The sequence below is a fragment of the Agrilus planipennis genome, unplaced genomic scaffold, assembly GCF_000699045.2.
Source record: "Agrilus planipennis isolate EAB-ADULT unplaced genomic scaffold, Apla_2.0 scaffold171, whole genome shotgun sequence".
NCBI lineage: Eukaryota > Metazoa > Arthropoda > Insecta > Coleoptera > Buprestidae > Agrilus > Agrilus planipennis.
In genome coordinates this window covers 97,323-124,346 of record NW_020438994.1, presented here as the reverse complement: position 1 = coordinate 124,346, position 27,024 = coordinate 97,323, and the positions used below count along the sequence as shown (strand labels likewise).

Below are 27,024 nucleotides of genomic sequence, written 5' to 3'. Positions count from 1 at the left end.
TACTTAAAATACTTAGTTAAAAATTCGAACAGGTCCATTATTATTAAAGAGGAGAGACCCTAACGATGATAAAAAGCGAAAAAGTCCGCTGCAATGCTCTTGACAATATGATGAATTTATGAACGAAATTAAGTTGATTTAACATTACTGTTTGATAACTATTTTTTGTTTATAAAAGCATATTTTTGGGTGTGTGTGTGTGTAAAATTTTAATTGGAAAAATAAAGTACAGCAGTTGGTTATTCAGTTGGGACCCCCTCCCCCAAAAGAATACTCCTCTAGGGGCCTAATTATCATCAATGCATACTACTTAGTACTAGTACAGGTCGGACGAAGGAAGCTGGCGAGCGGTCGCGCAGGTACTTGCCCATTTATGACCTATTTGGGTAAGTCACTTGGAACCGATATACAAATAAGCTTTCAGTAGGCGTAAAAGATTGTATTAATACAAATAGGACAGTAGCGTACTAGAAAGTAATGTAAAACATAACATACCAAAAAGAAAAATAACCTATTGCTTTCGTTTTATAGTGAGTTTTTACATTCACTGTCATCTCTACCACTGTCACCAACATCCACAATTAGTTCTTCTGTTTGTCTGTCTATTACTTGCTCACTGATCCCTATTTTTAAATATTTAATGTACGCCCCTGCAATCGTTATACCTAAAACTGCTTACTTTTGCCACCGCGCATTTTAAAATTTCCGCCAGCTTCCAGCGTCAGGCCTGTACCTACTAGTAATAATTTTCAAATCTATGCCCGCTAGAGGGGCGCCGATGAGGTGTTTGCCTAGGGCGCTCTCGACGTTTAATCCGCCTCTGCTGTTTGTATTTATTTAATTACATGGAAATGAATCTAACGCGTTCAGAGTATTCAAAATAACCCTGTTCTAATTAGAATTTTATTTAAAAGACGTTGTGACCAAAGTGGCCAGTGTCCATTGCAATCCGGCGATTACGAAAAGCCCAAAAACATGACGCAAATTAATAAAATCGAAAAAAGAATTTTGTTGTAAATGAACACGTTTTTAATTTTAGTTACATTGCAGGTATTTGAAAAAAATAAATCCAAAAATGATTTTTCAGGTGTTGTAAATTGTTTTAGTGACTCTAATAAGTGATAATATTAAACCGATAGCACGTTCACGTAAAACCATTTTAAAGGAATGTTGCATATAATAGGTACATATTATTGCAACAGGTAAGTTTCTAACCTTAAAATAGTTATAGGCGTAAACCAATTTTCAATTCGAAATCTACCTCCTTGATACCTACTACTTTCATATTCTTTTTTCCATTTACAATTCTTTTGTAATTTTCCAAATATAGCTTTTATAGATATATGTAAAGCAGTTAGTTTTCATCGGAGAATAATAGAAACGCAGTTCAAGGTACTTGTTGGAAGTGCTATTACAGCCTTTTACCAACTTTTTATTAAATTTCGTAGGAGGAGAAAACTGCGTATGCCATTATGAAAAAAATTTCGTTTATTTAAGGCTTTTTGTGATTTTAATAAGCAATTTTACGGTTCGCGTACACTATTCCTATGTAAATTTCTCCCTCGTTCATACAAGTTTTGTCACCAGGTTGTGTAAAAGAAGGAGTCCACCTTGATCAATGTAGTTGCAATTATCCCATTCGAATAGATAAGCGAAGATTCAGCGGCGCGTGCTACAAAGTACAGAGGTATACAAATTAATAAGGTGTTCTATCGGGTTTCAAATCCTAATAATATCATAATATTGCATTGTCACGGAACTTACAAAAGTATGAATAATTTCAGCTCAATCGGATAACCAGAAGTGATCAAAAAATGGCTTGCAAGATTTGACGCGGACAACTTACATAAGCACATTGCAATTTAAATAAAAGCTTGTAAAAACCATTCTGCAAAACTTCAACATTTAATAAACAGTACTAAAAATAATTTCAGAATGAACAAAATTTTGCACAAATGCGCTCCTTATTGAATTTCAAAAGAATCCATCGTTAAAAAACATTTATCTTCATTAGAAAATTATCATCATCATAAGGTCGTCAGTCCTAAAACTGGTTGGATACGCACCTCCACTCTTTCCTATCCTGAGCTAATCTTCGCATTTCCCTAAAACTAGAACAACCCATATCTTTAACTATTTGCGAACAGTAATCTAATCTAGATCTACCTCTACCCCTCCTAACTTTCGTTTCTGCTTCTAATATGTCTCTGACTAGACCTTTATGCCCTACCAACCTATCCCGCCAATTTTTTATTGACTTCCATAGAGTCCTATGTTATCATATTCCTTCTAATACCTCTTCATTACTAACCTTCTCTATCCACGATATCCTCATCATTCGCCTGTAACACCACATTTCGAACGTTTCTAACCTTTCCTTTTCCGCCGCGCCCACTGTCCATGTTTCGCACCCGTACAGCGCTGTCACAGAAGTGACTTCTTTTTTTTAAAGGGACTCGACCCTACGAAATCCTCTGCTTTATATCCCTACTACTCATTCCGTCCTGACTTATTTGTCTTCCTAGATACTTAAAATCAGCCACTTCTTCTAATTTTTCGTCTCATATCTTTATATTCGCTCTTTCTCTACTTTTTTTTTCCTTGCATACCAGTATTTTTGTTTTACTTTTATTGATTTTCATACAGTACTGTTTTGTCTATAACACTTCCATAGCTGCTAGATTGTAATAGGAATGTATACATTCGATACTCTGGTTATGTGTTTCCTTCTGACATTGTTTTTTCCGAGAACAAATTAACGGAAAGGGTGTCACAGCACAAAATTTTTCCTCATTAACTTGAGGGAATCTGTAGTGAAATATTAACCGCTACTAAACGTTGAAGCTTTCGTAAAGTATTGATATTGTTAAATATTTATCTGAAGGGATGGATTTCAAATAAATAACCAGCAGAGTTTATTTCCAATAACCAATATATTAATGATAAAAACTATTGTAGACAAAAAAATATAAGCGAAGGAAAAAGTTTGTATTAACAAGGCAACTATTCGAGAACAACTACTACTATTTTGGACTTTTTAGAATGCTACCCGTACAGTACCTGCTATGGGTCGGTTCTAGGAATTCTACGTACATCACGTCAAAGCAAGTAACTTTCTATAAAACAAGATTTGCAAGAAATATCTTGAGGGTACAAGATAACGCTTACTAACAGAACAGAAAACATATACCTAAGAATATTAATAAAGATAATTAAAAATATACCTAACATTTATGCTAAAATGTAATAGATATAAATGTATTTTAAATCGCAATCCACATTTCTATTAATTATTGAACAAGAACATAATGTTCTCTATTAAGTACTCTGATAGGGTTGATAAGCACGTGGATATATATACGTATTCGTTTATTAGCTTCACGCTGAAGCTTGTTACACAAATATTGTCTTATTTGCATGTTTAATGTACCGAAGTAAGCATCTTCTCGCAATCTACTCATTAAAAGTTTAATTAATGTTAAAATTTATGAGAAGAGAAGAAGATTAATTCAACTTGTAATCCTTTATGGCAAACAATTTATTCTCTTTCAATTATCATCGAAATTATCGATTCTGTTAGCCTAAAAAGAATATTCACTCAAAACAGGTGTCATATAGGCAATTAAGTAAAATGAAAATAAAAGTTAAAAAAAAATTAATCGTTTCAACACTTCATTTTATCTTCGTCGTTTTTTAAACTTAAATAAACAAAAATTAAAAATTCCCACACTTTTCGTTTTGGCGTAACAGCATTTCACCATAGTATGGCTTCATTACAAGTTACAGTTGGGACGATGAAAATTGGCAAAGTCTACAATAAATGATTTGGACGTATCTTTCTTCTTGTTTCCACATGGGACTGTAGTCATTTGCTGCTTTCTGAACACGCCTTTGTTAAATTAAAAAATGCTTCGTAGGTAGTATAGACAAAGTGACATCTGTTTTCTATATTTGCGAAATTCCCTACAACGTCTGTCACGAGTAAAAATAGTCGTTCTGTTAACAACCGCTCTAGTCTGGTTAGTAAGTTGAAAGAAGAAAATAAATACGACAGTTTTATTGCAGACTCTGCCAATTTTGAACGTCTCAACTATATATAAAACTAGTGCAGAAATTACGCTTTGTTATAACCATTATGCCTTATGTTTCTACAACTTGGATCTTTATCTTTATCTTTAACAAATTATCAACGGGAAAATAATCATTATTATCACAAAGGAAAAGGTGAAAACACTTAACTAAAAGAATGATTCCTCTATTCAGCACTCGATTAATGGTGCCATCGTAGCCAAACACAAGCAGTAAAAATCGGGAGGTATATTTTTTTCCCTTAGTCAAACTTTTGAATTGAAAGATGCTAATGTCTACGGCTTCGAATACGATTATTATAACCAATTTTATATTTTTTTATAAAATTAATATCTTTAACAAATAAGTAGACAATAACGTCAATGTTTTACAATGTCGTTATGCGAATCACAAATACTAGGTGATGCGAATTGCCGAATTTTCGTTCTCAATTTGGTTATGGTGATTTCGCCAGGTACCGGCTGAGTACCCGGCAAAACCACTACAGTTAATTGTTCATGTCTTCATTGCCCTCATCAACGTTCCAAACTACCTGTTAAGAAGGTCGTCTAAACACTATACCAATGAAATTTTAATTATTGGTTGGTGTTTCATAAATGAGGGTTAAAATCATTCAAACAAGTCATTATGCAGTACCGGCCGGATCCTAAAAAAGTGTCGGATCCGCCAGTACCGAAGCCAAACCGGGTAACTGGTCCATCTCTAACAGTCCTTATAAACGTACACCGTACTGAGTATATGAAATATAAATATATATAGTGCAGTCGAAATAAGAAGGCAAAGTCCCCAATAAATAATGCACACTAAAGGCATATCGTTTTTATCGTTCTTACAAACGGAAGATATCCTGTCTTTACTCTCTAAACACGCCTCCTCCACAGCTGCGTAGAGGCCTGCACCTACGTTTCATAAGAATCAATCGAATAGAATTAGACGGTTGAAAACGTGCTTGTCTTATTGCCTGTACCTACATTAAATGAGCAAATTTACAGGATCGGCTTAAGGTAGTAGTCGTGCTAGAGTATGGTGAAAAAGTTATTGTAAGATCTAAGATAATTCAATGAAATAATATTTATATAATTTCGATTGTACATCAAAACAGATTGAACGAGTCTGTATTCATACATACCCACACATCTACAAATATTATTGCTCTTTTAATCGTGCAACACTGTATTTCATATTGATACAAAATCTCATATTTTTAAGCGTTGTGTTAATATAACTCAACAACGGAAATAATATTTATATAATTTCGATTGTACATCANATATTTTTTTTCATTTTTAAGTTCACAACAAAAACATTTCTGAACTGTTAGTTTCTGAAAAATTCCGGCTATTCGTTTTTTATTAGAATTAATCAATTATTACAATTACTACATAGTATACTTTCCATGTTAATGACCTGAACTATAATTAAGTTTATCTCGAATTAGAGGAGGTCAATCGACTTCAAATTTTGAAGAAATTATAATTTCCTTAATGAGTATATTAAAATTTACAATCTATGCCCATCACACGACAACTACCTTTAATTTACTTGGTTTATTTGTACGAATAATTATCTCTCTGTTTTGTTGAGGTAATTGTTCCTGTTGTAAATAATGTTATTAGTGTTGTGGGTTTTGCTAATATTGTTGAAATTTATATTAGGCTAATGATATTATAATGAGCTACCAATAAATGTAGAGAGATGACTATTAGCACAAATATACCAACTAAATTAAGCCGACCCTGTAAATTTGCACATTTTATGAAGGTACAAATGACAAGACAAATATGTTATCGATCGTCTCATTTTATTCGATTGATTCTTATGAAACGTAGGTGCAGGTATCGACGCAGCTGTGAAGGAGGCGTGTTTAGAGAGTGAAGACAGGATATATTCCGTTTGTAAGAACGAGAAAAACGATATGCCTTTAGAGCGCATTATTTATTGGGGACTTTGCCTTCTTATTTCGACTGTACTATAGATTGATAAGTATGACATCCCCAATGCGCAAAGCGGACTTGCACTTACCCAGTTACTTTATTGTTATAAATCATTGAAAATTTTCAATTGTTTGAAAATATAAAATTCAAAGATAGTAATTGTTTTATTTTCTTTACAGCAGTTTTCCAGAATCGAATGTAGGCAGAAGTTTTCACTTCGTTTGGACTCCCAAAGATTCGCAATGAAACCCAACAATAGAATTCAAGACCACAGAGTCTTAGATGATTGGTCGGAAGCTTCAATCAACAGCACGTTGGAAGCTGGTGGACTCGATCTACCTATAGACATGAGATTTAATGACGGACATAGGTTATCCATAATTGTGTACAGTATATTAATGGTGTTTTCCGCCATTGGAAACATTACAGTGTTAGTGTTGCTTATACGAAGAAAAAGAACTACACCTTCGAGAATAAATAATATGTTGGTTCATCTTGCTATTGCGGATCTCTTGGTGAGTACCACTTGAGTATAACTATTGAAGTGTTAATGAAGTTGTATGTTATTATTCCTATTTAAAAACTGGTCAAATGAGAGTTGGACTCACGTACAGAGAGTTCCGTAGAAACTATATAAATAGTTCGTCTGTCATGGAAATCGCGTCTCGAATATTTTTGCCGCTTTTTCCTAGCATGTTTTAGGTTTTAGACCCCAAAACGTATAATTACATTATTACAATTAAACAATGATTACTACAAATTTAGTTTTTAAGATTTTTCCGTTTACTGGTACTATAAGGCATCACTTCTTGTCAAACATGATTTTATATCAACTGTAGGTTTTGATTCCCTTGCTAGTGTCAAATTTTGCGTATTTTATCTCACAGCTCCAGGAGGATGCAGACCTTCGTTTTTCTTATTAATTTCAACTTGATTCCTCCACACGTTTCTGAGAAAAAAAAGGTCTTGACAGACAGACAACAAAGTAATCCCATAAGGATTCCTTTTTTTCTTTTTGAGGTACAAAACCCTAAAAAGGAGTCAGTAAAAAAATATGCAAATTGTAGTAAATTTTGTTGAAATTACTAGGTATAAGAAATATTACATTCAAAAAGGTTNTTATTATATTTAATCTTTTTAAGAACATAGCTTTTCACAAAATTATTTGATTAATTCAGGGTAAGGAAGAATAAAATTAGGTTTAACTATGTTTTGGTCTGATGACCCAATAAAAATAACTGTTTTATCTAACCATTGATGATATACTGCACAGATATACAAAACATACTAGTATTTAATCAGTTAAGAGGTCGAGTCACGTGAACGCGCGGTTAAAGTGGAAAAAGTAATAGTATTGACTGTAGATAAAAGCCAAAAGCCAGTGTCAGAAAGAAACAGCCAAATTAGCCTTCCTTTTTTCTCTAACTTCTTAATCAATAGGTAAAAAATAAACTATTTTTCTTGATTTTTCTAAAACATAAGAAGACTACACTGCAAAATCGATACGAATCACGATAGTGGGTAAAATAGGGTAGGGGTATCAAAAAAAATGTTTAGTGAGGGTAGAATACATTAGAAAGGGCAAGATAGCAATATTGCTAGAAGTCTGCGAGTTATTTACAAAATAAGATTTGGTGTCCACGGGAAAAACGTTGAAGTAACAGTAAACATGGCGAAACCGATGAATATCATGAATTCTAGTTACCGAGAGCGTCAAGTCATTTCGACATATCGTGTTTCTTTAATATTTTATATGTAGGTTGTACATACTGTTACGTCACGACGCTGAAGACTGGTCCGAAGGATTCCTTATGGTCAGCTTACAATACGTTGTTTTTATCCCAGGTACGTTTAACTAGGTGTTCTACTTAATTATTGTTAAAGACACCTTTAATTTACACCAGGACGTTGCCTTTAAATGTAAAATAATAGCAGTTTTAACAATAATAGAACAATTGTAAAGTCTTCGTATTTGAAACACTAACCCTTCGATAACACTTAATCGAACCAAGTCGATATTATACGAAAAAGGATTTAACGTTTGAAAAGACTTTATTAAAAATAGGTCAAAGAGGTACAAAACCAAACTTAGAACTAATTTAACAATTACTCTCTGTGCCTTATATTCATATGGGTCATTAACTACTACTGACGTGAAAGTAAAAAGGTGTTTATATTGTTAGAATCTTAGAATCTTGAAAATTATGAGGGACTCGGAAAACAATCTGATACAGTGAGAAAGGTTGAATGTCAGAATAAGAAAAAAAAAATGTACTGGAAGGATAGCAGGTCTTATGAGCTGGTCAGATTGAAAGTGTGTTAAAAACGAAATACTTCCTGAAAGAAAACGAATTATCAGGGAGTTTAATGATATGTCAACTGGAAATAAACAAAGCTTGTATCTATCTGGTTTAATAACAATGTGTAAAATAAAGCAACGAAAACCGCGACAAGAGGAAGGAATGACCCTTTTCCATAATAAACCGTATTAGTTAATTAGGCATGATAATAATTTTATTGAAGTACCGGTTTATCAAAAAGCATTTAAATCTCTACATGAGATTACCAGAAGACATCTACAAACCATACAAGAGTCACTGGAAAAATGTGATAAGACACCAATTGATGTGAGAGGAAAATATGTTCATACGAATTAAGGAAAGTCTCCAACTGTTTTGAAAGCTGTAAGAAAGCCCATAAGCTCGTTTAAAGGAAAGCAAAGTTTATGTAGCCGAAAAAAGAGTGCTATAATGGACATGCACTTTATGAATATTATCGGAAGGTGTTTATTAATGATTTTAACGATAAATTTGGTTATTCACACAGTTACACTTATACGAGGTCTGTTCAAAAAGTATCGCGAATTTTGAATTTCCACGGGTTACGTATATTCGATTTTCGATTTGCCTGTGGCGTTAAGTTAGTACACGTGTCTCTCACTTATACTGACAATTTCGGCCATGTTGAATGTTCAGTTAATTTTTGACAGCTGCTTTGCTTGCATGTATTTTGGCTCGTCATCGATTTTTGCTAATCCAAAAAAATGGATCAATAAATCTATATCAAATTTTATATGAAAAATAAAATTGAGTGCGCGGACGCATTCCGAATGTTGACTGTGGCATATGATGAAGCTATCTTGGGCCGAAGCAACGCTTATCGATGATACAAAAAGTTCTCAGAGGGGCGAGAAAATGTCAAAGAACGTGCGGACGCTCGAGCACGACAAAAACAAACGAAAACATTCATTGGTCAATCGTGGAATCACCGTTCATCAACTGGGAGGAGAAGAAAATAAATTTCCCGGGTATTATCGGTTGGCGATTAATCAGCTTGATGAAATTTTAGTTAAGATTGAAAATGTGATTGGAAAGTAAAAAACAAACTGTAGAGAAAGCGTACCAGCAGAGGAACGATAACTGTTTAAAAAGAGGCAGATAAATTTGATTTACCGGTATTGTAGCGAGCACGAGTGTGTTTGTGTGCGATCGGGCACACGTGTGCGTGAACGGCTTATCAAATCGCCGACTAGACGCGGGCGCCTTTCTTCATGTGCGCCGTATTTGTAAATGTGTGTGACGTATTTGCGTTCTGGGAAAGCAGTTAAACAGTTCAAAATAAAAAATAAACTAATCCGGATGTTTCCAGAAGGTTCAAGAAAGTAGACAAAAGAGTATTTAAAGGAAGTGACGATCGCCGAGATAAATAGAAATAAATTGACCGTTGCAGAAGTGAATCCAGAAATAAATAGCGCAGTGAATAGTGATATATCAACAGTAGTGTAAATATATAGAGTAATTCATAACCTAAGTTTAGTAATAATTTAATAGTCTTAGTTCTTCAGTAATTAGTGTAAACAAATAGTTTTTATCGTTATCAGTATTAGAAGTTAATTCTGTTAAACCCACGAACATTACAATATTAGTTGAGACGAAAATAGTTCTAATCCACTGCGGGCGGATATGGAAGCTGTGATGTTTCTAGATGGTATATATGTATAATATTTTACACTGTTGGACAGTGAATAGCTGGACTTGACTACAGGATACAATATTAAAGAGTAAGATTATGGAGGAAGAGAGGAAAATGGTGTACGTAAATTCTTCTTCTTCTTAATCCGCAGTTGTAGGTCAAGAGGAAGATGTTTGGTGCTCTCCAAGTGCTCTCACATGCACTGGCAAGAAATAAATCAAATTCTCCACTCTGTCTCTTATCCTTAACAAAGAAATCTTATGACCTTGTCAACGATGACCGTTGACCGTTTTAGCTTTCTATTTCTTTCGCAACTTCGTGTTTTCATCGGCTTTATCCGTTAGCAGATTTGATGTGTCTGTATTCTCATCATCGTTAACTGCAGGTACATTACAGTGAGTTTTGTAACAAAGACAAATCAAACAGTTTATTTGAATAACCCGGAGTTTCTACCTTACTCTCGTGGTGTGGCATTACATGCAAGAGAATACATCTGGCCCTTCTACTTCCAGGGTCTAATTTTTTTACGAGTTCCTCGCTTCTAGTCTGCTGTTGTAACATGACCTGCATATATGAGTCCTGCAATTTCTTTTATTCAACCTTATTTTCTGCACTGGAACATAAATCTTAACATACGATACTACTTCATTCACTATTAACGAATAACTAACGAACAGCATAAGAAAGATGTGCCACAGTCTCATACCTGTGCTGCTTGTTTCAGATATCTTGCAACAGGTAATTCATACTGAAGTGTGACATTTAGTAACTGACTGAGTAGGATAACGGTGAGTGCAATTGTTAAGGAGATTTGTAAAGCACTTTGGATTCACTGCAACCTACAGTGATGACCAAACCTACTATAGAAATTTGGAAAACATGCGAAAATGCGTTTCGGGGAAAGTGGAGCTTTTCTTACTCTGTTGGCTAAAAATGGTGAACACGCTTTCATTACAGCTCTATCTCACAGAAGTTTCCTATTTTTCAATTATAAACACTTTCATTTTGCGTGTAGCAGCATTGCGAAACGATTAGTAGGGCTGCATTTGGAGCTGCCTCCGCCGGAATATTTGCGCCACATCTTTGTTCATATTTCTTCGTAGACGACGGAGCCTTTCCCCTTACTACTTAGCTCCTGCAACCATACTTCTGAAAACTCAGGAGAAATTCATAGCAGCTGCTATTGCTTTACTTAACCATATACAGTCGACGCCAACATCAAGCATTCTCATATCTGTATACGAAAATGTCGAGTCTAACACCTTAAGGCTACTGCGGCCTGCTACTGCACTAAATGCAAAAAAAAAGGTAGCAAAGATGCTGAGAACGTTCTTCTTAGAGTATTTAAATCAGTTAAAGATCAACTGCCGAAGCTGCAAGTAGGAGTGTAAACACGGTGCTGAGTAAGGTAGAACATGTGGATTCCGTCAACCGATTTTTGCAACATTTTGTATTAATCTTGAACTTACATCTAACCCCAATGAAATATTTTTACTTGCCTGATTGTTTCAATTCTTTTACAACTACCGAGGCGTATCCCTTCGGCTTGTTATTAGGTATTTCTCTACGGCTTTATAGCAGTAATGAAAACAAATGTTACTAGACTTATTGTCTAGTCTTTCATTTCTTTTACTACTCGAGTAATCAAGTAAATTTTTTTCGTGTTGTCTGACACTTTTCAAAAACATGCTTCAGTAACTTCTACTTTAGCGTAGTCTGCACATTTTAATTTCTAGTCATTCTAGCTTTTTGAATTGAAAATATATAAAAAGGAAAGTTCAAGCTCCATAACTGACCGAGATAAAGCCAAAAAACGAAAAAACCCTAAATAATTTTTTGAGGTTAGGTTTGTATCTTTTCGGCTGCAAATTTACACAAACCACCAATTTTTAAGTTGAATAAACCTATATCTTTTCTTATTGTGGTTTTATTAGGAGCAATTTTCACTATCTTATCCAGCTAGGCCCTTTACTAAGATTTTGTTATTTTATTTAATAGATCAGATACGTAGTAATACAATATAGGTATTTACTGCATCCTGCTACACATTCTAGGAATATGAAAGGTATCATGATATCTGTATACAGGTCTAATGGTAGAAAAGAAAAGAAAATTCTACATACAAATATTTTTAATATTCCTTTTACACCCAGTACCTATGGTTAAATGCCCTTCAACTCAGGCAGAAATATCAATATAAGTTGATAGATTGCAATTACGTACTTTCAAGTATATCATTGAAGCAGGTGGATCAAATATATCAAAAACTTCAGTCATCTTATCAGTTGATATTTATCAAGCTTACAAAATATTAATACAGAATTATAGTAATGCTTTTTTTTACCTACTTTGAACTTTATGGTGAGTAGAGGTATACTTTTATTTCCTGTAATACTTTGTGATTGAATATTGAACTTTTCATAGTGATATATAAGAGTATTTAAGGTATAGGTTTGCTTTAGATCTAATGGAGCAAACATTTTAGTCTTTGTTTTCACCTTTCAAAGTTCTATTAATAATTTTACTTCTCAGTTTTGTTAGTGGTTTTGTAGCATTATTGTATGAGTTTCCCCAAACAAAAATTCCGTATGTAGCTTTACTGTTGAATAGACAATAGTAAATCATTGACATCATTCTAATATTGATACATTTTTTGAGCTTATTAAATACCAGTACTAAATAACGCAATTTTTTCTCTATAGATTCTATACGAAATTTCCATTTTAAATTTTGGTCAATTAAAACACCTAGATACTTTGTTTAATAGACTTTTTGTATATTTTTACCATATATTTCAATATTTAGCTGAATAGGAGTTTTATCATTATAGTTACTGAAAGCTATGTAAACCGTTTTGCAAATGTTAATTGATAATTGATTTTGTATTAACGAGTAACTTACAGTTTCTAAAATTAGATTAATGTTTCTTTCAGCTTGTTTCCAAATCTCATCTGAGCAATAAATAACAGTGTCATCAGCAAAATCAGATCCATTTTCTCCACTAACAACATCAAATACATCGTTAATATAAATAATATTGTTCCTATAAACTTATTTTCTAGTAAAAATTATCTTAAATTACATCCTCAAGTGGTTCAAATCCCATGCAATAATTGCAGGATAATTTGTAAATTATTCAACTACCTATAAAAACTAAAAATAACGATCGCTTAAGAAAAAGGATTTAGTAAAATAATTCCTAATAGGGCTGAATAAGATATTGATCCATTTTGAAAGCATGTTAGTACCTATAAGGTAGTCAGAGCTAACAAAATTTTTAAAACAAAATTGAAATATCTACTCAAAAAGATGTTAGGAAGGAAGTCCTTAAAAGGTTCCAAATTACTTTTGCTGAGAGCTAATTTAGGGCACAATGCAACCGTCAGATTCAATTATGAGGAAAGCCTTTTCAGGCTTTTGCTTATATTCATGATGCGGACCATAAAAAATCTCAGTACTGTCAGCATTACTCATGTTTTATCCATCTCTTACGAAATTTTAAAAAAAAATTTTAGTCTTAAAAAAAAATCTTATAGGAATAGTCAGCTTACTTCATTTAAGGGCGATCTTTCCTAGCTGGAGCATCAATGTGATCAATCCCTTTAAACTATTTATTATCAAGCTTTTTAATGTTAGCTTCTTCGGAAAATATCAACTGCCAGTTGATAGTAAGATATATAGAAACGTTCGTGAAAATGGAACTAAGAAGATATTAGGCAAATTAAGAACATCGCAAGAATTAATAGAAACTAATGGGATCATTCGAATAGAGAAAGGAGTTCTGGATGCGACTCGAGAAGTCCAAACTACTAACTTCCCAGTGGAAAAAACAAAAGTACCATTTTATCGCTATTTTTATTATTATTATATTATGCAATAATAATAATATTACTCAAAAGATGTTTGGATTCTGCATTATTAGATAGTATAATTTATAAATTGCAAAATTTAGCTGGTTTGCCTTTTTTTTTGTTTTTTCCGCAACAAATTGCCGGGCTCTTTAATTAACGTCACTACTGCTAATTAATCACTCGTTCAGTACTATATCGCACACTTTATCACTTTTTTGCTCTTCTTATTTCGCTTTTTTTTTCGTCTCGTAAGTAGAATTAAAACTAGTTGTTTTACTTTCGCGGAAGAAGGGAAATCATTGAAATACACCCAGTCATCCGTACGACTGGGTAGTGTTGGATTCCCTCCGAGTAGGACCTACCAATTAAAACGCCTCTACCTCAGGCTGTTTTAGGACGATTGGGTAAGGTCCTCTTCAGCTGAGTCTTCCGAATTCGCAGCAAATATTTATAGGGGTCGGACCTTCTCCGGAAAGATTCCAGAATGTAGTATCTAGAGACTCAGATCTTCTTTGTTGCTAGCGCAATCTAGCCATCCCACAATAGGCCGCCATAATTATTATTGCTGTTGACTTTTTTTAATTAGTCCATGCGTTTCCATCTGCCGCTGTTCCAACTGTTTGAGGTAAACAAACCACGAGATCTCTCCTTCAAAAGTTGGACGTGTAATTTTTGCTGACCTTGCACCGGAATCGTGAGTCCCCGCGGTGATAGGCAGTTTAGCTTTTCAATTTCTTGTCCCGTTTCTTCCCTCATGTTTTCTATTTTCTATTCCATTTTGATTTCTCTTTCTTCTGTTTTCTGTTTCATCTCATCTCTATTCTCATTTGTAAATTATTACACTCATACCTTTTCAATTTAATTTTTTAATAATATTGTCCTGTAAAAACACCTTTCGCACTACTAGTAATTTATTTAACTAATTAACACCACTATTAGTAACGAAACACTTGTTCAGTACTGCATCGCAAATTTTATGCCTTCTTCGTTCTTCTTCTTTCTTTCTCCTCCTAACTAGAACTCGAAGTCTTTCCAGTCTCGTTAATAGAAGCTACACTTGTTTTAGAAATAATTCAGAATGTAGGATCCAGAAACTCTAGTTTTCATTTTTACTAGCGTAATCTGGGCAACCCACAATAGACTTCTTGAGTCCTTTTTGCGTATGGTGGGTTGACTACAGATAACAACATCCTTTTGGAAAGAAAGACGGTGGTAATGTGATACTTCTGGTTTAGTTAAAAGGTAGTTATCCTCAAAGAAGTATATGATTTTACGTATAGTCAACAATGTTAAATGGTTATTTTACAAACAAAAAAGGTAGCAAAATAAACTACCTATGACCAAGAGGTATGTATTTTTCAACTTTATCATTCACAACAAGTTCAGTTGTACTTGTACATCTACATAATATGTTTCCTTTCATTTTCTCATTGAAGTAAAAGATACTTTGAAATGAAAAGACAATATCTATTTCACTCCGTTTTGTTTTCCTTTCTGTAGCAATATAAAAAAATTAAAACGATTATACCAATTGGGCCATAGTCATCTTTACAAATAAGAAACAACTTTCAAATTTCAAAAGACAGAAAAAGCACCTCTGTTAGTTTTTTGACTATGAAACGAAAATTGTTCATCTTGTTACAGACGCCCGTAGTAGTTCCTCCAGAATAAATTAGTAATGAATGCTATGTCGTTGTTAATTATTTTTTTGCGTTTTTTAGTTTTGATAATCATTAAATTGTTACGTTAAGTAAATTCAGTAAAAATGTAATTTGTGACTACATAATCATAATGAAGAAGTTCATTTGAAGGTCATGTAGGCTTTCAAACTGGAATGCATGCTTCTTGGTTCAACAATTGAAATTCAGCAATCGGAAGTCGGTATCCTTAAAATTGATTTTTTCACGGTCGTAGTCAAGTCTGTCCTTTAGAAAGGTACAACTTTTATCTAAATTTTTAACCGAAAGAATGACATTCAATCAAGCATTTTCGGATATTTGGTTACACCTTCTTGTAAATACGAACTAAAACATTAAGAGAAAACTACTTCAAGGATTTTTCCGATTATAAAATATTCCGCTGCGGTGAAAAGTTTAATGAATGAGATTTTACTTGCAAATGACCTCAAAGGTCAGCACCACAGTAATAATCAGTGTCACCAGGCAATTTCCCTTTCGAAAGCATACAACTTTTGTGTAATACTTTCTCCAAAATAATAAGATCCAACGAAGACATTTTATTGTCTTATCCTAAATGGTTACCCTGTATATATTAGGGTGANGGATAATTTGTAAATTATTCAACTACCTATAAAAACTAAAAATAACGATCGCTTAAGAAAAAGGATTTAGTAAAATAATTCCTAATAGGGCTGAATAAGATATTGATCCATTTTGAAAGCATGTTAGTACCTATAAGGTAGTCAGAGCTAACAAAATTTTTAAAACAAAATTGAAATATCTACTCAAAAAGATGTTAGGAAGGAAGTCCTTAAAAGGTTCCAAATTACTTTTGCTGAGAGCTAATTTAGGGCACAATGCAACCGTCAGATTCAATTATGAGGAAAGCCTTTTCAGGCTTTTGCTTATATTCATGATGCGGACCATAAAAAATCTCAGTACTGTCAGCATTACTCATGTTTTATCCATCTCTTACGAAATTTTAAAAAAAAATTTTAGTCTTAAAAAAAAATCTTATAGGAATAGTCAGCTTACTTCATTTAAGGGCGATCTTTCCTAGCTGGAGCATCAATGTGATCAATCCCTTTAAACTATTTATTATCAAGCTTTTTAATGTTAGCTTCTTCGGAAAATATCAACTGCCAGTTGATAGTAAGATATATAGAAACGTTCGTGAAAATGGAACTAAGAAGATATTAGGCAAATTAAGAACATCGCAAGAATTAATAGAAACTAATGGGATCATTCGAATAGAGAAAGGAGTTCTGGATGCGACTCGAGAAGTCCAAACTACTAACTTCCCAGTGGAAAAAACAAAAGTACCATTTTATCGCTATTTTTATTATTATTATATTATGCAATAATAATAATATTACTCAAAAGATGTTTGGATTCTGCATTATTAGATAGTATAATTTATAAATTGCAAAATTTAGCTGGTTTGCCTTTTTTTTTGTTTTTTCCGCAACAAATTGCCGGGCTCTTTAATTAACGTCACTACTGCTAATTAATCACTCGTTCAGTACTATATCGCACACTTTATCACTTTTTTGCTCTTCTTATTTCGCTTTTTTTTTCGTCTCGTAAGTAGAATTAAAACTAGTTGTTTTACTTTCGCGGAAGAAGGGAAATCATTGAAATACACCCAGTCATCCGTACGACTGGGTAGTGTTGGATTCCCTCCGAGTAGGACCTACCAATTAAAACGCCTCTACCTCAGGCTGTTTTAGGACGATTGGGTAAGGTCCTCTTCAGCTGAGTCTTCCGAATTCGCAGCAAATATTTATAGGGGTCGGACCTTCTCCGGAAAGATTCCAGAATGTAGTATCTAGAGACTCAGATCTTCTTTGTTGCTAGCGCAATCTAGCCATCCCACAATAGGCCGCCATAATTATTATTGCTGTTGACTTTTTTTAATTAGTCCATGCGTTTCCATCTGCCGCTGTTCCAACTGTTTGAGGTAAACAAACCACGAGATCTCTCCTTCAAAAGTTGGACGTGTAATTTTTGCTGACCTTGCACCGGAATCGTGAGTCCCCGCGGTGATAGGCAGTTTAGCTTTTCAATTTCTTGTCCCGTTTCTTCCCTCATGTTTTCTATTTTCTATTCCATTTTGATTTCTCTTTCTTCTGTTTTCTGTTTCATCTCATCTCTATTCTCATTTGTAAATTATTACACTCATACCTTTTCAATTTAATTTTTTAATAATATTGTCCTGTAAAAACACCTTTCGCACTACTAGTAATTTATTTAACTAATTAACACCACTATTAGTAACGAAACACTTGTTCAGTACTGCATCGCAAATTTTATGCCTTCTTCGTTCTTCTTCTTTCTTTCTCCTCCTAACTAGAACTCGAAGTCTTTCCAGTCTCGTTAATAGAAGCTACACTTGTTTTAGAAATAATTCAGAATGTAGGATCCAGAAACTCTAGTTTTCATTTTTACTAGCGTAATCTGGGCAACCCACAATAGACTTCTTGAGTCCTTTTTGCGTATGGTGGGTTGACTACAGATAACAACATCCTTTTGGAAAGAAAGACGGTGGTAATGTGATACTTCTGGTTTAGTTAAAAGGTAGTTATCCTCAAAGAAGTATATGATTTTACGTATAGTCAACAATGTTAAATGGTTATTTTACAAACAAAAAAGGTAGCAAAATAAACTACCTATGACCAAGAGGTATGTATTTTTCAACTTTATCATTCACAACAAGTTCAGTTGTACTTGTACATCTACATAATATGTTTCCTTTCATTTTCTCATTGAAGTAAAAGATACTTTGAAATGAAAAGACAATATCTATTTCACTCCGTTTTGTTTTCCTTTCTGTAGCAATATAAAAAAATTAAAACGATTATACCAATTGGGCCATAGTCATCTTTACAAATAAGAAACAACTTTCAAATTTCAAAAGACAGAAAAAGCACCTCTGTTAGTTTTTTGACTATGAAACGAAAATTGTTCATCTTGTTACAGACGCCCGTAGTAGTTCCTCCAGAATAAATTAGTAATGAATGCTATGTCGTTGTTAATTATTTTTTTGCGTTTTTTAGTTTTGATAATCATTAAATTGTTACGTTAAGTAAATTCAGTAAAAATGTAATTTGTGACTACATAATCATAATGAAGAAGTTCATTTGAAGGTCATGTAGGCTTTCAAACTGGAATGCATGCTTCTTGGTTCAACAATTGAAATTCAGCAATCGGAAGTCGGTATCCTTAAAATTGATTTTTTCACGGTCGTAGTCAAGTCTGTCCTTTAGAAAGGTACAACTTTTATCTAAATTTTTAACCGAAAGAATGACATTCAATCAAGCATTTTCGGATATTTGGTTACACCTTCTTGTAAATACGAACTAAAACATTAAGAGAAAACTACTTCAAGGATTTTTCCGATTATAAAATATTCCGCTGCGGTGAAAAGTTTAATGAATGAGATTTTACTTGCAAATGACCTCAAAGGTCAGCACCACAGTAATAATCAGTGTCACCAGGCAATTTCCCTTTCGAAAGCATACAACTTTTGTGTAATACTTTCTCCAAAATAATAAGATCCAACGAAGACATTTTATTGTCTTATCCTAAATGGTTACCCTGTATATATTAGGGTGATTTAATTTTATTTTTTTTTTAAAAAAGGTTTAATAGTTGCTGATGTATTATATAAAAAGAACTCTATTCAAAGGAGAGCTTATAATATTGATATTATTGGCGATGTTGAACTTCTTAGTTGTCCATAAGAAAAGCATAGGAAAGAATACTTCACTAGACATTTTCGTAAACAAACCACTTACAAACGGAGCTTTATTTGTTTAAAAGAGCATAAATGTTATATAGAAGAGTTGGAGTGTGCGTATTTACCGTGCTTTTCTTATAGAAAACTAAACAGTCGAATGAGTCAAAAGTAAAAATCAATACCATCTCTTCCTTTACTAGAGACCTTCTCATATATATTAGCAATTATTAAACTTTCGAAAAAAAAAAAGAGAAGATTTTGAGTCACCCTAATACTACAAAAGCTATAGAATGGAAGATTCTGTGTGACGAAATCGCCATTGTACTTATAAGCCGTTTTGTAACATAAAAGTTACGTTTGTTTTTTCGTCGTTTTCAAAAATGTAATTATTCAATACAAAAACTAACCTAAAATTATTTATTAATGTTTCTTTATTATTGTTTTTCAGGTGACATTTCTCATGATGCCCTTAGAAATTGCATGGGCCATAACAGTGTCCTGGATGGCTGGAGACGCTATGTGCCGAATTATGGCTTTCTTTAGAATATTCGGCGTGTACTTATCAAGTTTTATTCTAGTCTGCATAAGTCTAGATAGGTAAGTTTCTACAACAGTTGTGAAGAGTGTCAAGATATACAAAAAATTAAGGGGACTACATTTTTAAACAATGTTACCAAATCGAAACCAGACGTCATAGAACATATTTCAATTAATTAATTTCAAAAAATGCTCAATCATTTCAATGAACTAAATCAAGAAAGGGAGACTCAAAAATTTATTTATTTTTTTTTTTGTTTAAATTTACCCATGGTCTAAGATAATTTTAACTTGATAGTGTCAGCTTAATGAAACCATGATCAAACGGTATATACGATTCCACCTTTGATTAGTCTCAAACCTATTCCGTTATGCAGATCGACTTCGTAAAAAAGCCGAGATATTGAGGTACCTAATTACCGAATTTATCACAAACAATAATAAAACCTGAATATGTTGCCCCCTGAGTAAATGAAACGTCGATGGTAAGAAGAGTAAAGGTTAATTCAAAAGTTTCTATTTTAGTAGAAAATTCAAGAATCGATAATTCTAACCCCTAAACCTAAGTCAATATTTGGAATGCTAATACAATATCCGCTTTATTTACAACATTGAGCTGTGTAACACAATAGGTTTGATACCGTGGTCAAAGTTGGCATTATACATTTGAATTATGCTTCGAATTTCTCTTGAAAGTACACATATTTCTCGATTTAGTAATATCGTAGAAAGAGGTATAAACAAATCAGCGCCATAGTCAACTTTCTTTACATAGGCAAACTGTTGATCACACCGCTATAAATTATGCATTCTATATATATCTCAAAAGCCTCAAGTTCCATAAAAATAACGCTTTAATATAATAAAGAAATTCGAAGAGGTCAGTATTCTGCCGAAACTGCCAGACGAGGATCGCGATTTCGATCTTGTTGGATCTCACAGCGCGTCGCAGACAGCTTCAACAGAACACAAACCAACTTTTACCTGCTGTCTTAATGAAATCCTATAAATGGCGCGGTAAACGCCATCTGTAGTACAATGCTACATTTTACGGATCACTATGAATCCAGGCGTAGCTCACCACTACGTGAAAAGCACGTTACCATAATCGAATAAAGAAAATCGAAGTGGTCAGTATTCTGTCGAAACTGCCAGACGGGTCCGCGATTTCGATAAGTTATATAAAAATAGCAAATAATGTAAAACCACAAGTATATAATTTTACAAAAGTCAAAATAGGAGATAATATTAGAGATAAAAGTAAAGAATGTCTCAAATTACATGTATATTTCCTATTGACGCTGTCCTGAAAGTCGTCGTCGATTAGAGTTGTTTTCTAACGTTTCCCTTGAAAGAGTTGCTAACTTCTTCAGAGGTCCTCCCATCCTCGATGCTGGATGTGGGCCGGCGATTTCTCCCTTTTGTCCTTAACTAATCTGATGGTCTAATTGATCTTCTTCGTAGATTTGAAGATGATATCAATGTAGTCCGTGAGCTTTTGATCATATGGTAGATATGGTAGAGAGGTAGTTCGCCGTCCGTTGTTCTCTGGTGCTCTTAATCTGTTCATTGATCTCTCGAACTCCCTCTTTTTGTAACCATTCAACTCGAAAGCGGTCTTTATGTGCTCCAGTGTCGCCTGAAAGTTTTCCGGTTCGCAGATCCTTCTAACTCGTGTGGCCCTCTGTTCAAGTGTTGGAGGAAGTGATTCAACTTTTCCATTCCGTGTCCGCAAATTACGAAGGAACTAAGCAGTCATTTTGTACTCAGAGGTCTCGATAGCATTCTTCTCAAACAGCTTTCAGTGAGGAAAACCTCAAATAGCGTACTGACGTCGGCAGGGAAGATCTTAGTCACCAGGTCAAGCCACCCTGTCAGCGGAAATTTGGTGAACAGCAAGACGGCGTCAAGGTTTACAAGGTGTCTCCTGGTTCAATGTCGATGTCTTGGATCTTGATGAAAGATCCAACGCAAGTGAGGAAACGCCTTATTGACTGACTCATCAAATCATCATCCGTACTTAGTTTTAGAACATTAATACTAAAATTGATTTTATATAGTCTTTAAGATTTTAAGTCATACCTGTACGTATAATACAGTTTATTTAAATATACGACTAATATTAAAAAGGTAAACCTTGGTAAAGCCCCACAAAATTGAAACTTGACAATCAAGTGTTGACCTTGCCAAAAGCCTTTATTTCTAACTATGATAACTTTTTATTTCTAATTTAATACCAAACCTTTGGTAACGTCCCGTATTAATTGTAAACAAGATCTCTCTTGACAAGTGTACCATGGTGTATACCGATAAGGCAAAATATTGCCGAACATAGTACATAAAAATTATAATATTTTTTCCGGTATTTTACCTTTTTATGTCGCACTAGCGAAAATACGTAATGTCGGGAACATGTGGATTTTTTTTTAATTACATCTATTTGAAAAAATCCAAGCTTCTCACAAAATTGTCCTAAAATAATAATAAAATTAGACTTACACTTGTATGATTTTGTTTACACTTGTGGGCACGCGGTAAGCCAAGTTGTCGCTTGTAATGCTGGCTTGCCATACCATTGTAGCGTGCGTAACGCTAATACATAAAGATGCAAACTCCAGTCTATTTGCAAGTCTGGAGTAGGATAATGAAGTGACTATGGCTATTTGCAAGTCCAATAGTCAAACGAAGTCGAGTCTGTTTGTAAGACTGATTTATTTAATTATTTACACGTTATTTATACAAAACTGTTTACATGGTTTAGATGTAAAGTGTTTGGTTATCCTACTGTGAAGTATTTGGGAAAGTGTACTCGACATCCTGAGCGAGTTCTTTCTTGTTGATTATGCTGCTTCATTGTGGCGAAGGAGAGTATTGTGGATGTTGTCCCTCTGACATGATGTATGTTGGTTTAAGTCGGCGAATAGATACAGTTTTCTCCTTTTTGGGCAATTGAACGTGTGATCCTTCCCGTTGATAACTTTGAAAGAGCCGTCTTAAGAGAATTGAAGCTGGTTTTTAGGATCACCATGTCGAATTAGGACGTACTCTCCTGTTTGGAGGTCTTTGTAGATGAATGTTTTCTTTTCCTCATGTCGTGTTCCGGATACAGGCTGTAGTAGTTAGAAGTGTTGGCGAAGCTGTTGTATGAAGGTTGATGGGCTGTTATTGGTTTGTGGGCTTGATGGAGATAGGAATTCTTCAGGTAGACGTAGTGATTTTCCGTATACCATGTCAGCGGCTGTTGCTTTCAGGTCTTCCTTCCTTCAGCTGGCGATGAAATCGTTCAATCATTCCATTTGCTGCAAGGTTGTATGCCGTGGTATAAATGTGTTCGGTGTTCGTTAGATGTGACAGTTCGTTGAAGAACTGTCTTTCTTGGTTGTGTGATTAACTTGATTGATGCACTAATATCAGGGTGTGTTAGGGAATAATCGGGTCAGGAATGGTCTAGATGTTCCTGTTGAGATGCCACAGAAGATAACTTTTATTGTACCCGGTATATGGATACGTTTTAATACTAGGGACTTGTTAGAATTGAGATATGCTTGAAGTTCTATATCGGGCTCTTATTGAGTTGCAAGTGCTTCGTAATAAATGGAACTTAATACTTCTGAAATACAACGCTAATAAATAAAGATGCAGACTTCAGTCTATTTACAAGTCTGGAGCTGGATGATGAACTGACTATGGCTATTTGCAAATCCAATAGTCAGACGAAGACGGGTCTGTTTGCAATACTGATTTATTTAATTATTTACACGGTATCTGTACAAAACTATTTACATGGCTTAAATGTAAAGTGTTTGTCCAGCAGTTTGGTCCGAATTCGATCGTTGACCCAGTTTGATCGATCTACAACGACGATAGAAATGCTGAATCGCTTGCACACATATTGTATGCCTGTGAACTGTACGGGGTGTTCCCACACCGTCACAAGAAAAGGTTAGGTTAAGATAAATAACGTTTGTTTACAATATTTATAACTTGAAAAGGTGGATGTTTAGTAGTACCTATCAGACGCTAAAGGTCAGTGTTAAATTTAACACCCCGGGTGCCTTTTTTCTTTCGAGAAAACACGATGGATGAAGTACCGGGTAAATGTAATAATAATGTTAGTATTTACAAAATGTATTTACAAGAAAAGTAACTATTACCACGACCAACTTAACTACCGCTGGAGGTGTAGCAGGTAGAAATTTTTTACACCAACATAGGTTTACATGTGTCTAGATATCTAGGGATTAAATAGAAATCTTCTAATCTTCAAAATTTAAAATGACTAAATATTCCGAAGCATAGTGACATTTCCATTATTAATATATTGATATTAACATCCATTCATATGTCAAATACTCCCAACGATTTTACACCCACGAAAATTTGGTATATATTAACTTATTAAATACAATATATTCTAACCAGCCGATAGATTTTAGTTGTCCAAGGTCTAAGCGATTTGTACTGTGGTACAGTACTGGAATGAACAGAAAACCCGCCATTTCAACCTCCCTTAGGAATCATGAGAACAAGGGAGAAATAGCGAGTTAAAGCAACATAAAGTGTAAAATTCTCTATGGAATTTTCATGTAAGATTCAAAGTTATAGAAAAACTTAAAGCAAGGTACCCGGACGAATCGCTAAGATGTAGCCTGAATTGCATATGCTACTTTACTTGTAGATAACCCACTTCCCCTTCAGGTCACCGCACTCATCACTCTTTCGCGGCATCTAACCGAACTAGAGTTATTAATATCACTAATAGCGATATGGTTCATGATCTATGTCAAAAAATGTCATTTAGTTAGAGGTATTTTAGGAGCAGAAACAAACTTATTTGAAAGAATGAGATCAAGCTCGTAGAGGATTCATGACTCCAAAGTTGTTACAAAAGTTCGGTGGTTGATATTACAATGAGTGTCAACAAAAGGATTCTGTTAAGACAATAATATATTTATAGTTCTGATTATTTTAGCAAGGCGACATATACATAGAGTTAATAAAGAAGAGTGTGAAACTTCTCTAAGTGTTTGTTTTCTACTATTTATTCAATAGGATTCTATTCACAAGCCACATAAAAACAATGTTTCCAAATAAGACCTAAGATATGAGATATCAAGAAATAGTTATAGTAATAATTTACATGAATTCGGAACCATAGAAATTGTTTAATAGAATAATTAACCATGTTAAGTCCGTGTAACTGAGTGAATTAACGTTGCCACCCCANTAGTAATGCTTTTTTTTACCTACTTTGAACTTTATGGTGAGTAGAGGTATACTTTTATTTCCTGTAATACTTTGTGATTGAATATTGAACTTTTCATAGTGATATATAAGAGTATTTAAGGTATAGGTTTGCTTTAGATCTAATGGAGCAAACATTTTAGTCTTTGTTTTCACCTTTCAAAGTTCTATTAATAATTTTACTTCTCAGTTTTGTTAGTGGTTTTGTAGCATTATTGTATGAGTTTCCCCAAACAAAAATTCCGTATGTAGCTTTACTGTTGAATAGACAATAGTAAATCATTGACATCATTCTAATATTGATACATTTTTTGAGCTTATTAAATACCAGTACTAAATAACGCAATTTTTTCTCTATAGATTCTATACGAAATTTCCATTTTAAATTTTGGTCAATTAAAACACCTAGATACTTTGTTTAATAGACTTTTTGTATATTTTTACCATATATTTCAATATTTAGCTGAATAGGAGTTTTATCATTATAGTTACTGAAAGCTATGTAAACCGTTTTGCAAATGTTAATTGATAATTGATTTTGTATTAACGAGTAACTTACAGTTTCTAAAATTAGATTAATGTTTCTTTCAGCTTGTTTCCAAATCTCATCTGAGCAATAAATAACAGTGTCATCAGCAAAATCAGATCCATTTTCTCCACTAACAACATCAAATACATCGTTAATATAAATAATATTGTTCCTATAAACTTATTTTCTAGTAAAAATTATCTTAAATTACATCCTCAAGTGGTTCAAATCCCATGCAATAATTGCAGGATAATTTGTAAATTATTCAACTACCTATAAAAACTAAAAATAACGATCGCTTAAGAAAAAGGATTTAGTAAAATAATTCCTAATAGGGCTGAATAAGATATTGATCCATTTTGAAAGCATGTTAGTACCTATAAGGTAGTCAGAGCTAACAAAATTTTTAAAACAAAATTGAAATATCTACTCAAAAAGATGTTAGGAAGGAAGTCCTTAAAAGGTTCCAAATTACTTTTGCTGAGAGCTAATTTAGGGCACAATGCAACCGTCAGATTCAATTATGAGGAAAGCCTTTTCAGGCTTTTGCTTATATTCATGATGCGGACCATAAAAAATCTCAGTACTGTCAGCATTACTCATGTTTTATCCATCTCTTACGAAATTTTAAAAAAAAATTTTAGTCTTAAAAAAAAATCTTATAGGAATAGTCAGCTTACTTCATTTAAGGGCGATCTTTCCTAGCTGGAGCATCAATGTGATCAATCCCTTTAAACTATTTATTATCAAGCTTTTTAATGTTAGCTTCTTCGGAAAATATCAACTGCCAGTTGATAGTAAGATATATAGAAACGTTCGTGAAAATGGAACTAAGAAGATATTAGGCAAATTAAGAACATCGCAAGAATTAATAGAAACTAATGGGATCATTCGAATAGAGAAAGGAGTTCTGGATGCGACTCGAGAAGTCCAAACTACTAACTTCCCAGTGGAAAAAACAAAAGTACCATTTTATCGCTATTTTTATTATTATTATATTATGCAATAATAATAATATTACTCAAAAGATGTTTGGATTCTGCATTATTAGATAGTATAATTTATAAATTGCAAAATTTAGCTGGTTTGCCTTTTTTTTTGTTTTTTCCGCAACAAATTGCCGGGCTCTTTAATTAACGTCACTACTGCTAATTAATCACTCGTTCAGTACTATATCGCACACTTTATCACTTTTTTGCTCTTCTTATTTCGCTTTTTTTTTCGTCTCGTAAGTAGAATTAAAACTAGTTGTTTTACTTTCGCGGAAGAAGGGAAATCATTGAAATACACCCAGTCATCCGTACGACTGGGTAGTGTTGGATTCCCTCCGAGTAGGACCTACCAATTAAAACGCCTCTACCTCAGGCTGTTTTAGGACGATTGGGTAAGGTCCTCTTCAGCTGAGTCTTCCGAATTCGCAGCAAATATTTATAGGGGTCGGACCTTCTCC

At 33.7% G+C, this 27,024-nt stretch overlaps 1 protein-coding gene across 2 annotated transcripts in view; it reads left to right on the top strand.

Moving 5' to 3' along the window:
- The window catches only part of LOC108739367 (gonadotropin-releasing hormone II receptor), a 166,000-nt gene that overhangs the window by 92,066 nt on the left and 46,910 nt on the right, over positions 1–27,024 (top strand). Inside the window, exons 1-3 of one of the 2 annotated variants that reach the window (XM_018473247.1) lie at positions 3,006–3,104; positions 6,203–6,538; positions 19,713–19,861. In XM_018473247.1, coding sequence (XP_018328749.1) covers positions 6,266–6,538; positions 19,713–19,861 — 422 coding nt within the window. In that variant the 5' untranslated portion in view covers positions 3,006–3,104; positions 6,203–6,265. Of the gene's footprint in view, positions 1–3,005; positions 3,105–6,202; positions 6,539–19,712; positions 19,862–27,024 lie in introns of those variants that run through there. The other variant, XM_025975728.1, reaches the window with a different exon arrangement.